This window comes from Aotus nancymaae, unplaced genomic scaffold, assembly GCF_030222135.1.
Source record: "Aotus nancymaae isolate 86718 unplaced genomic scaffold, 86718_ANA_hifiasm-v0.15.2.pri h1tg000036l, whole genome shotgun sequence".
In the NCBI taxonomy this organism is placed as follows: domain Eukaryota; kingdom Metazoa; phylum Chordata; class Mammalia; order Primates; family Aotidae; genus Aotus; species Aotus nancymaae.
Window position 1 is genome coordinate 39380962 of NW_026988450.1, and position 13166 is coordinate 39394127.

Here is a 13166-nt window from a genome sequence, read left to right on the forward strand (position 1 = left end):
ATCTGCCACTTGGTTACTGAGACCTGAGCTCTGCCCACCTTTATAAGCCATAGCTATATATCTTTCACCAGATTTTGAGGCCTCTCTGCTTTGTCTCTGTATCTTTTAATCATCAATTCATGTAATTGGACATTATGACCAGGAAGCAGCTAACATCATTCAATTTCTTTATCTGATACCTATGTTCAGGATAAGATTTATTTAACTTTTCCTTCCTTTGTTCATTCATTCCACATTTACTGAGTGCCTACCATGTGTGTAGCAATATATCAGGCACAAGATACAGACGAAAAATAGAGTTTTTACTCTGAAGCATCTCAGAGTTCAGACAGGCAGGCAGAGAAGTTACTAAAAAATCATTTAGAAAAATGCGATAAGGGACATGAAAGGGGTATGCAGAGAGTGCTATGGAAACAAGGAGGAGGAGAAACCAATCCAGCCCAAGGGATTGGTGGGGTTGGAGTGAGGAGGAGGCTCTTCCGCAGAGGAAAAGATGTCTGAGCTGATTCTTAAAAAGCTAACTAAATTATGGGCTGCATGATTAAGGAAGACACGTATTCTAGGCAGATAATGCCAAGGGCAATAGCCCAGAAGGATGGGAGAGCAGTGCGTATACAGAGATCTTCAAGTAATGATAAATAGACACATTTTTTTGTGCCATTATTTTTGTGCAGGGTTCTGTGCTAAGTGTCTTGCAAACATTATTTAACTGAATTCTCATCTAAACCCTGTGCAGCATGTACCATTCTTATTTCTATTTGAGAGTTGAAAAAAATAGAGGCTAAATAACATGCCTTAGTATTATTCAAAGATAATAAGAAGCTAGGCTGGGCTTTGCACTCCAGTCTTTTGGATATCCTAATTTGTCTGCTCAACGACTCCATACCACTTCAGTAATTCTGTGTGGCCAGAATGTTGAGGCTGGGGAGGAGGCAATGAGGGAAAGACGAGATGATCCAAAAGATGATTTTATTTTAAAGGCTCCAGTGAATCTCTGAAGGATTTTAAGCAGGTGTGTTCTATGCTTAGATGTGCATTTTAGAAGCCTCTGTGGAAAAGATAAAGTACGGATGAGAAGAGAGCCACATTGGAGACAGAGAAACCAGACGGGCAGCTGGGCACTGCTCCTGGTGAGAGATGACAGTTCTTTTGTCTCATATAGTGGTGATAGAGGTGGAGAGGAGAGGGGTGATTCCAAAGATAACCCTTGCAACTGATTAGAGAGAGGTGAAGATGGGATAGAGGTAGGGTGAGGGACAGTGAGGGAAAGAGTCCAAGATTATTTTGGGGTTTCTCTTTTGGATGAATTGGTGAAGGTTGATGTTATTCAACAAGTGATGGAGCATACGATAATTAAGAAAAAATGATGAATTCCTTTTTGGATATGCCTCAATTCAAAAATTCATTAGGAGATGTGTACCAGTCAAACTGATATATAAATCTACATAGTCATCAGCCTGCAGGTGGAAAATCATGGGCTTGGGTAATATCAGTGTATGGCGAAAAGAAAGAGAGCAAAAATGGGAAGGGAACAGATGAAGCTAGGGTACAATTTAGGAAATGTAACATCTAGAAGGCTAGAATTAGGAGACTCCATGAAGACTAAGGAGAGTAGGAGGAACATGATCAGAAAGAAAAAGCAAGAGTTTCAAGAAGCAGTGGAAAAATCTGTAGTGCCTAGGGCTATAGACAGCAATATCTTGGTCGTAGTGACCACCACTGCTTACCAACACCAGGGTTCCAGACACCATACCCTACCGTGCACCTTATATGAAGTCTGTTCTTAACAACATGGAAAACAGTGGAGCCGGTGGGGAAAACAATGATTAACTGTTGCGCTCTTTCTCTGCACCTACCGTTTACTAAACTCTTTGCCCACAATAACTCATTCTTGTCTTTACAGATGAGAAAGATAAAGATAGGGAACACTAACTGTAGCAACACATAGGATTAAGGGAGATACTAGGCACTGAGGATTTCTTTTCTTTTTTTTTTTTTTTCTTTTTCAAGATGAAAGAGCTCTAAGTTGAGGAAGCCACTAGATGGGGGTTTTATTTCACACACACAGTGGCATAACAGGAAAATTTTATTCTCAGGGTAAAATAGCTCATAGGAAAATCATCATTATCAGTTAATAATTTTGGCCCATGGCACTTACTACTCCTGAGTCCTAATTTTGACCTCTTCAGTTAGATAAATGGCCACACAGAATAGGTACTCGTTGGAAGGATTCCCTTCCTCTGTCCTGCCTCATCTGGTGTTTGCCTTCACTGAAAACATATGGAGTTACTCTTGTCTCACTGCATTAAAATTATCTATTAAAATAGTGTCTCCTTAAGTTGTGTATGTTCTGCAAAGGCAAGGACCAGTCCTTTTCATCATTTCCCCAGCTTTCCCGTCGGTTGCCTGGAATGAAGCAAGCACTCAATAAACGTCTGAAAAGAATTAAATTTTTTAACCATTTTTTTCCAATGACTTCACAATGGCCTTCTTTAACACTAGAAATTCAGATTGAATTTATCTGTCAGAGTTCAAACATAAAAAACTAACTTTGACTAAGGTAAAACAGAAAAGAAAGTTTTGGAAGGACACTAGGTCTCTCAGCAGGAAGCCTGGAGATCAAGCTTGGAGGACAGGGCTGCTGAAATCATAGAGTGCCATTATCCAATTGATTAAGTCATCTTCAGGGCTCCCCTGGCACTGTGGCCATACTCAGCACTACAATGTGAGTGTCTACTGCCATTAATAAACTTCCCCACACATCCCTGGATTCAGATTTAAACACAAGTGAAGTGTCCTATCAGCTGAGCCTAGCTCTCAGCCTGTGCTCCAGCTACCAGGGAAGAGAAGGATCTTTTCCTTCCCTGAAGAAGAGGTGAGTTCTGCCCTCATTCGGGACCCACACCATGGGAACAGGCACTTAGAGAGGAAGGGGATTTAGATCCTAAGCTACCAAGGCAACAAAAATGTCCACTAACCTCACTGAAAGGATTCTGAGTCATTACTCAAAAGGGAAGGATAACCTTCCCTAGAATTTGAAATATAAATAAGATAGATTCCCAGCTGTCTGAAATAGTTTAGATAATAGTTCTTCTACGAGGCAGAAATGGATTGAAATACAATATATTCCCACACAGCTATCATCTACTGAAATGCTAGAAATACCTTCGTGTCAAAGTCTTATCACAGGAAGCCTGAGAGCTGGATCAGAATTATATTTCTATTTTTTTTTTTAGGCCCTTGCTACAAAGAAGTTGCATTTCCTCCCTCAAGTTGATTGTCTGCTGTTTGCAACTGAAACTGTGCACAGCAGTGCAGCACCTGTGTTTCACAAAAATGTGTGGAAACTGTTTTCAAAAATGCATGCTATCTAGATAAAAATAAAACTATAAAAATATGTTTGGTTACCACTTCGTAGGGCCTATTGAATTTGTCTGTAAATGTGAATCTAATTGCCATCTATTTCTACTAGAGCCTTCCGTGAACATTACATTTCCATTAGTCAGCTATAGCAGAATGTATTCTTGTGTTCACACAGGAATCATAAAAATAAATAATGACGAGTTGGTTATTTAATAATTTGTATTCCTTCTTGATGGACCATTAGAAGAAATAAGCAAAGCCACAGGTACAGAAAATGTCGTTCATTGTCAGTGAAGGGAAAGGGAATGTTTTTACTGAAGTGTTACAAACAGCTTCCTGGTTTTGAATCATGACTGCTGATTATTCTCCTGTTCTTCATTTGTAATCAGAGAAAGTCTCCTTTATTACCTGTTCTTGTTACCATGGGATTGGCATAAAAATATTACCACTTGTGCGGTTGAATTTGAGGGCTGAGGGACCTTTACAACTTGGGTTAGAGGGGTTAGACTTAAACTGCACTTGTTGCAGAAAAAACTATTCAATTCTTCATCCAATGGCAGGGATAAACAACATATTATTTTGATAAATTCAGTAACTTGATGTTCATGGTTGATAGCCCCCCTCCTTCTCCTGGTTTTTCTCCTTCAGTGATTTGAATGTCCAGTGTCTATTTGATGGGTTGACCAGTATGGTTTTTTAAAATAATTTTGTATTTATTTTGATTAACAGTTGTCAAAGAGAAGGGTCTATTCTCACAGTTCAGGTAAAGAAATTTGCAGTTAATTAGGAAAATGCACATAAAAATGCCAGATGAATATTCCTGAAGAACAGCTCCCATAAATCTCTCTCCCCTGATTAAGTTTAATTTCTCTAACTCTCTACCTAATTAGTCCTATCCCTGGACTTCACAGATTTTCATCCTATAGCCTCTGCCTATCTTCTGAGATTTTATTATACTTTTTTCTGTACTGTATGTACAGCACAAATTTGGTGATTCTTAATCCTTGCTGCACATCAGAATCACATGGAAATCTTCAAACAAACAAACATTAATGCCCTGGGTCCACCACATGCTAATTGGAAGTGAATTTGAGGATGAAACACAGGCATCAGTTTGATATGTGTATGTTTGTGTGGAGAGGGTTAGTTCCTTATTTTGGTTATCTATTGTTACAAATCCAACCAGCCCAATGCTTATTTATATAGAACAGTATACATTTATTATGCTCCCAATTCTGTGGGCCAACTGTTCTGACAGGGCACAGCACTGGCAGTGTGCCTTTACTCCATGATGTCCAGCATTTTGGCTGGGACAACTCACACGGCTAGGAATGTCTCCAAGAGCTGGGGGTTGGAGTCATCTGGGGGCTTCCTTATTGACATTCCTGCTGTTGAGGCTGGAATAATGCAAAGGCTCAGCTTAGCTAGACCTGTAAGCCAGGCGTCTACATATACCTTTCCATATAGCTTGGGCTTCCTCAAAGCATGGTGGCTGAAGGTAGAAAAACTTCCTATGTGGAAGTTCAGGAACTCAGGAGCAAATCCACTGTAAAAAGTGGAATTGCAAAGGCTTTTATGCACCTAGCATCACTTGTGTTCCATTTTACTCATTGAAGCCATCACAATCTTTCAAATTCAAGGAAAGGGGACCCATCTCTCTATAGGAAGAATGTCAATGAATTTGTGGGCAAATTTTAAAGTTGCCACACACCTCAGGTGATTCCAATATACAGGCAGAATTGAGAACAACCAGATTCATTTTATTTTTAAGCACCCATCTACAAAGCAGCAGCGGGACTTGGGTGAAGTGAATGAGACACTTAGAGTGCAAAATTTAAGAAAGTCACTCTTGGGATCATGAGAGCGCAGGTAGGGCCTAAGAGCAAGTGCTTCCTTACATTCTGTGCTCAAAGTGCCCCACTTGCCACACCTAGTTCTGACCCTGCTACAGAGCAACTGTGTATGAACCATTAGAGTGAGGGGGACTTGGATTCCTGGACTAGTCAGCGCTTTAGTATTGGGATTTGGAAAGCCCAGGTACGATCTGGGATTCTGTATATTTACAGGAATCCCCACTAGGCTACTTCCAGCTTCCATGTGCTTTCCTGGTGCCATGCCTTTGCTTATGCTGTTCCCTCCGCCTGGAAGTATTTTCTTTCTATTTCTATCAAGTATGGAGTATCTACTGATTTTTAAGGTCCATTTCATATAGCGCTTCTTATATGAAGCTCTTCTTGGTCCCCACAGCCAGAGTGTAACCGCCCCTCCTATGAAACCCATAGCACATTTTACATGCCTTTAAGACACTCACATGTTGATCAGCACTTTGGTTGTTTGTGGGCCTGTCTTATTGAAAGAACATGTTTACTTTCCTCTGAAGGACACAAAAAGGAGATCTGGATCCTCTCTATCGGTTCTCACTGGCAGAGGCAGAGTCTTGTGTAGACAAGGCTCTTTCTTTTTTGCCTTATCTTGCTCCCAGATAGCTCAAGTTTGTAACCGACACATACGCATTTTAGATGCCCATTAAACTGGATCTCTTTCCTGATGAAAATTGTGGTCAACTTCCTATTTTTACAGGCTTCACAGAGGCCCTCACATATGGAATAATTACCCTGGTTTAAATGGTTAAACACAGATAAGGACTGCGTCTTTATCCTGACTTTGGAAAACCGCATTGTTGAACATTACCTAACAATCCTTGCCCCAGAGCAAACGTTTTGAAGTCTACTCTGGGCAGAGTTCATAGCACCGCCTTTGTCAGCAGCACCGCCACAGGTAAGCCTCAGAACCCTCTGAGGTGAGACCACCATGACCATTTTACTGAGGAGGAAAACTGAGGCTTACAGGTTTAGTAAGTTCTTAGAGCGCAAGATAACACAGAATGGCTCAATCCCTAAACCAAACCCGCTGCGCCCTGCTTGCTGGTACCCGTGAACCCCGCGTCTACCTTTGGGAAGGGTAAGGGAGAGAGGCCGCTAGGACCAAAAGCAAAGCGGGTAGAACCTGTCAGAATTTCTTCCTACTTATAGTATCCACTCTGAGGTGAGGCTGGGGTGTCCTTACTTTGCGCTTTGGCTGCTCAGGACAAACGCCCTGCCATCCATCCCCCATCTCTTTCTCCGAAAACCCTCCTTAGTCCCTGCACTTGGGGCCGTCGTTGGGTGGGCAGGGGCCCCCAAGTTATCTCCAGCCGTGGCCAATGGCCGTGCCGGGGGCAGAGCCCGCTCCCCTCCGCGCGTTGCTAAGTGCGAGGATGACACGGATCCAGACGCCGTCAGCCGCGAGAAGGGGGAGGCGAGAGTCGGAGCGCGTGGGAGCGCAGAGGCTGGAGGAGGGAGGGGGACCCCGAGCGCACAGAGCGCGGAGGGAGGCGCGCGCGGGAGCGAACATCCACCAGGATCCAAAGCCAAAGCAGCAGCTGCGGCCGCGCCCTTGCCGGAGCCGGTGCCTCCGCCTAGCCCCGCTCTGCCCGCAGTGGTCAGGGCTGCAGAGGATGGAGGATTCCCAGGAGACATCGCCGTCCTCCAACAACTCCTCCGAGGAGCTCAGCTCTGCCCTGCAGCTGTCCAAGGGCATGTCCATCTTCCTCGACGTAAGTACAGGCGGCGGGAGCTAGACGGGTGCTTCCCGGCATGTTTCTTTTCACCCCCCCCCCCGCAAAAGGAAGGGGTTCGGTTCAGGTGCTGACCAGCCAATGCTTTGTCGCCAGAACACGGGCGAGAACTACCTCCTTTCCCTCCAGAAAACACCGATGCAAATGATGCAAATGAAGAACGACTGTGCCTTAACTTGCAGCTAGGGCTGTCCCAGACCTGCAGCTTGTGGCTTAACAACCCTTAAGAAAATTAGAAAAGTTAGATTTTCCAACAGGCTGGGTTTCCTAGGGTCACTATTGCAAATACAACAGTCAACATTTGCATGCATAAGACATTTTAAAGGGGCACAGGGTGTGCGGGGTTGAGGTGGGGACACTGTCCCAACTCATCTCTAATGCGCCCTATTTGCAGCCTCCACCCTCGTGGATGCGCTCAAGCAACCCAGCGAGGGAAGCAGCAGAGATTTGAGAGGCCCTCGCCACCCTCCCCCAGGCCCCCTTGGAAAACAATTACTTTGAGCATATTTGTTTTTCTTTCTACAGCGGTGAGAAAGATCACTTTCATAATTATTCTTTTTGTCACTGCCACCTTTTCTATTTTCCCTTTTTATTCCCTGATATTCTCCTTCTCTGTACCTCTCCAAGTTGCAATTACCATTGTCATCTTCATCAATTCCAGCTTTTGACTGTCCCTTTGGTCCTATTTCTCACTTCAGTATCGACTGCCTGCCTTAATTACTCTGATCTGATCACATCCTTTCTTTTCTTTCTGTGCTGTTTTTCTTCCAGTATGCTGTGGTTTCTATCTTTATGGCACTTTTATTTCTTATTTATTGATTGATTTTGTTTTCCTCACCTTCCTGCTGTTTCTGTTCTCTACATTTTTCCCTCTGTTGCCCATCTCTTTTCTCTGCTTCAGGGCTTCTCTCAGCTACTTGCCCAGCTCCTGGCTCTCCCAGCCCCTCAGTTGTCACATTCATGCTGTTGCCCGAGGTCGTGTCTAGCTCAGTGGGGACAATTCTGGCTGCTGCTTATTTAGGCATGATAGAAAATGGCAAAGGGCATAGAGGAGTGCTATGTGCTCTGTCTTCTACCCTTCTCTGAGTAATCCTTTCTTATTAAAATCAAAATGAGTGGGAGATGGGCCAGAGGCCAGATACATTTGTTCATGGAGAGATGAAAATATGAGGAAATCAAATTATTAGTATCATCATGGTGAGGCAGAGATAAACAGGCTAGGAAGATGCAAAGAACTCTCCTAAGTTTATTTTGAATGGATTGGCCAGAATTCTTTTTAACTCTAGGGAAATAAACTCCTATCAATAATTCAATCTGTTGTAAGGCAAATGATAGAAGCAAGGTTCAACTGTGTGTACTGGCAGCCTTCACCCCTTATCACCAGGTGGCTGCAATTGGAGATCCAGGCATTCTGGACTGTCACCTCCTTCCCACCAAATCTCAGGTGGGTGTTCCTATTGAGCTATTCAATCATATGTTGAAGTACCTTATCCTTCATGAAAATTTATCTCTGCCTTTGGCCAGTCAGATAATGTTATTGGTGCTGATAGCTTAACAGGCTGATCTTATTTCAAGTTTTGCTGTTCAGGGCCATAAAGCCCTTGAGGAGGTGAGCTGGGAGAAGAGAAGGGCACCACAACACACCTGAAAAGTCAGGGCCCATGGAAATCATGTCAGTTATGAGGCTGACAATTAAGCGACCATGAAGTTGATTGAAAGGGAACAAGTGGGGCCTCCATTCATTCTGACCTGATCTTCACTCCATTGCACATCGACATCAAGTGCTTCCCTGTGCTTTTTAAAAAGCAGTTCACAAACCCTGGTGATAGTGTGGAGATGAATGGATTAAAACTATACAAATGGAAAGTCATCCTCCTGACTCATACACCAGCCATAGCTTAAGTGTTCAACGGCAATGTTTTTAAAAAGAGAAAATTAAAATTTCATTTTTTATTATGTATGCATGATTGTTTCCAAGTCTGTAAACAAACAGCATCAGGTCCCTGTACTAAAAGAACTTGTAGTCTATGAATAGGGTGCTCTTGATTTTTTATATTTCAGGGATTTAAAAATAAAAATACAAAACTGATTCCATATGAGAGGTTTTGACATGCTTGTCAGTAAAATGCTAGAGTCTACAAAAAACACCTGCCATTGGATTTGGTCTCAAATGTAAAAGATTTTGTTTACACTTTTCTTTGACTTATTTTGTGAAAAATCTAACACTGATGAAATATGTGATGTGAAAAATGATTTGTTACTTAAGAATTTGTGAATTATTCATTTCTGGATCATACTGCTTTTAGCAAAATAAAATGTGAAATATACATGCATCACTTTATTAGATTTAATATATTCTAGTGGCACTAGCAAGAAAGATTACTTTTTAAATTCTCTTTATATTATAATAAACAGATGATAGATATTACCTGTTCCAAACTGGAACAAGGAATCATCTGTGTGGCCTCTGTGTCACACAAATAACTTCCAAATTTGAGGAAAACTTTGATTTCTAGTGCTTTTTATTGCAATGTCACTGGAAAAATCAATCATTTAAGAAAGGATGTAAACTGCTATTGAGGATACTATTAATGACATGATACACATGACCAGCTGGTTAGAAACTAGAGACAGATTTTAACAAGAAAATCGGAGACAGATTTGCCACAACTGTTGGCTTTTGCTTCACTATCCTCTCCAAATCAGCAATAGTAATGTCTATGATACTTACTTCTGTTGTGAGTATGAAATAAGAGTTCATAGTCTAGAAAATGGAAACAAAAAGTGTTGCATAAATTTAAATTATTATGGTTATTTCAGTGTTCCACACTGAGTGGATAAGTAACAGAAACAGTAGCTAAATCCACAAACTGATACGGGGACTATTTCTTCATAAATCTAATTTATATAACTGTCTTGCTAGAATATGACAGAATTAAGTATCAGTTCATCATAAATACTCTTGAATACCTGTGGGGGGCTTAGAAAACCTAGCATTGGTGCCAAGGTATGCCAGTGCATTGAGGCTGGAGCGAGCATTTGCAAAGATCATGCCACAGGAAAGGGACTGAACTGGGTCCTGGCAACACAGGGCACCGGGGGGATGACTGTTGCTTTTCCTTTTACACCAGTGGACTATCATTTCCCAGCTTGCTGCATTCCAGCTAACAGAGGAGGAACTCTAGTTTGGAATACTAGTCCGTATAGCATATGTCTCCTCTTTTGAGTCATTACATTAATCAACTCCACTACTCTGCAAAGGGAGAAAAACAAACCTTCAACTCACTCCCAAAAGCAAGATAAATTCCCAAATGAAATTAGTTGCAACTTCACCCACCCAATACCACTTTCCTTTCCCATCAGTTTTCTTTTGATTTTCTTTTCTTTTTTTTTTTTTTATTGCATTTTAGGTTTTGGGGTACATGTGAAAAACATGCAAGGTTGTTGCATAGGTGCATACGTGGCAGTATGATTTGCTGCCTCCCTCCCCTTCACCTATATCTGGCATTTCTCCCCATGCTATCCCTCCCGAACTCCCTGAAGAGAAGTGACTATTCCTCACTTCACTGCTGAAGTGGGAGGGAGGCTGAGAGGTTGTGAAGGGGAGAAATGACTTTACTGCTTATCTTCCCTTCTTTCCTTCATCTAAGCATGCATACTGATGTGCATTTTGAACACAAGATACAGTGAGTAGACAGGAACTTGGTGAAAAGAAGAAATAGTTTCTCTTCACAAGAATACTTAATGAAGTATCTGAAGTCCTGCATATGCTTATTTGTATGACGTGTGAGATGGACAGAGGACTATCAAAGCAGAATGAGGCTTCCAGATGCAATGGTTCTGTGAGTGAACTCTGTTATAGCCACACACCACCCATCTCACCTTGACACACACACACACACACACACACACACACTTGCTCATTTGAGTGAGATTATGCAGTTCAGGAAATGACAGTTAACCCCATCATTGTCTACCCTCATTGGCAAGGCAAATGTCACTCTTGTAGTTATAGGAACCAGCAGAAATTAGAAAAAAATTTAATGCATGCTGGGCTTAATACCTAGGTGATGGGTTGATAGGTGCAGCAAACCACCATGGCACACCTTTACCTATGTAACAAACCTAGACATCCTGCACATGTACCCTGGAACTTAAAAAAATTATTATTATTTTTGTGACAGAGTTTCTCTCTTGTTGCCCAGGCTGGAGTGCAATGGCTCCATTGCAGCTCACCACAACCTCCACCTTCCTGGTTCAAGTGATTCTCCTGCCTCAGCCTCCTGAGTAGTTTGGATTACAGGCATGCACCACCATGCCTGGCTAATTTTGTATTTTTAGTGCAGACAGGGTTTCTCCATGTTGATAAGGCTGGTCTCAAACTCCTGACCTCAGGTGGATCACCTGCCTTGGTCTCCCAAAGTGCTGGATTACAGGCATGAGCCACCGTGCCCAGCCAAAATAATTATTTAAAAAAGAAAAAAAAGTAAAAGTTAGTCTTACTGCTATCATACATTAAAAATTGTTTGCCCACACTGGACCTACCCTAGGCAAAATTGAGCAGATGAACATGTGTGCTAATTCCATCTCTCCATCCATCTTTCAGTACCTGCTTCCTCACATCCAGTTTCAGGGCAATTAGTGGCCCAGTAGTGAAACTACCTGCTGAAAGTTCGAACCCACCTACCCTGACTCAGCCACTGTGCCTTCCCTGGGTGGTGGGACTCCATATTCTAGATGCGTCCTGGGTCCCTGCCTTATATTCCAGTTTCTCAGGAATATACAAAGGGACTATTTCACCTCATTATCAAATCTTAACCTGATGCCTGGTAGGAGGCACTGAGAAATATTAGTTCAGTAAATGATGATTGTGTCCATTTTTTAATGCTCCAAAGAAAACATTTGCCTTTTAACACCTTCCTTCAATAACTGAAAGTGATAAATAAGGAATTTTAGTCGAAGCCATCAAAGAATATATTTGATGTAAAGGAATCTATTTGATAATCTTTTAATTGTAGCAAAAACACAGTATTACCTGTCTTCAAATTTTGAGCCTGACCATAATATTTAAGTTTATTTACCATCCATCTAGTAGTAGCAACCTTAAGATCAGCTGACACAGATTATTCTGGTACCATAACATAATGAGCTTGATTCTCATCTGCAGTACATTTTTTTATTAGCCCATGGACTCAGAGACAAAATTTGGAACAGAGACAGTTCTGTTCATATTTAATTACAAAGAACTGTCTTAATAACAATAACTGCTGTTTTAATTTCATCTCTAAGAAGCTAAATGCTATTTGAGATTGTTCTTTATGAAATGAAATGAACAGAAGTCCTGGGTCTAACTCTGTGGTGTATGATTATTCCTATTCTAGTTACTTTGAATTCCTGAGGACAAAATACAGCTTGAAATAGAATCTTAGAATGAATCAAAAGTAAGAAATAGGATATGTTTCATTTCTCCCTGACTCTCAGCTGGGGATCCATGGTTGCAGAGGACAGGAAGAAGCTGGTTGTGATGAAAGAATGAATCCTCAAAATCCTCACTAGCAATTACCTCTATAGAGGAAAAAGAATCTGGGTCTCATTTTGCTTTAAGCATAGCTCTTACTATTGAAAGCAGTCCTCCGGCAGTAATTACATCAATTTAGTAAAAAGAAGGATCATCATCTTCTCCATGCAAGTCTAGGTGATACCTACCTGTTTCTGGAAAAGTTTCATGAGTGAGATCTTTAGTGGTAATAGTAGTGTCTTATAATAAAACACACTGTGGCAATGATTAGATTTATCTGTACCTCATTTCCGTGAAGTCAGCAGAATGAAAGAAAAATGTTTTTGTAGTAGAAAGCGGTAAAACAGACAACTTGGGAATAAAAACGATTGCTCATGTTTCAAGCTGGCCAGCAAAAAGTGACAATCTAAATATAAAAATAGCTCTGGTTATTTAACTATAACTACAAGTTACTTAAGAAAAAAAAATCCTCAAGGGCCCCTTCCAAGTAATTAAAATTTGTCTTTGCAATATGCTAGTGGGACATCCTCTTTGGTACTGTATATAACATAACTCTGTAGTGTGTTATCCAGATCATTTTCTATTAGCATGCCTGTCAGGGCTAACTTTATTGCAGCTAGCAGAAAAAAATCATACAAACTGTCTAAAGATTATTTTTGAAAATAATTT

The 13166-nt window shown here is 41.4% G+C and overlaps 1 protein-coding gene across 2 annotated transcripts in view; it reads left to right on the top strand.

The window, feature by feature from the left end:
- NECAB1 (N-terminal EF-hand calcium binding protein 1) overlaps positions 1 to 13166 on the top strand; it is a 714313-nt gene that overhangs the window by 548064 nt on the left and 153083 nt on the right. The window contains exon 1 of one of the 2 annotated variants that reach the window (XM_021675784.2): positions 6844 to 6958. The exons of the other annotated variant lie outside the window; for it this stretch is intronic. Coding sequence (XP_021531459.1) covers positions 6860 to 6958 — 99 coding nt within the window. The 5' untranslated portion in view covers positions 6844 to 6859. Of the gene's footprint in view, positions 1 to 6843; positions 6959 to 13166 lie in introns of those variants that run through there. 2 annotated transcript variants of the gene reach the window in all.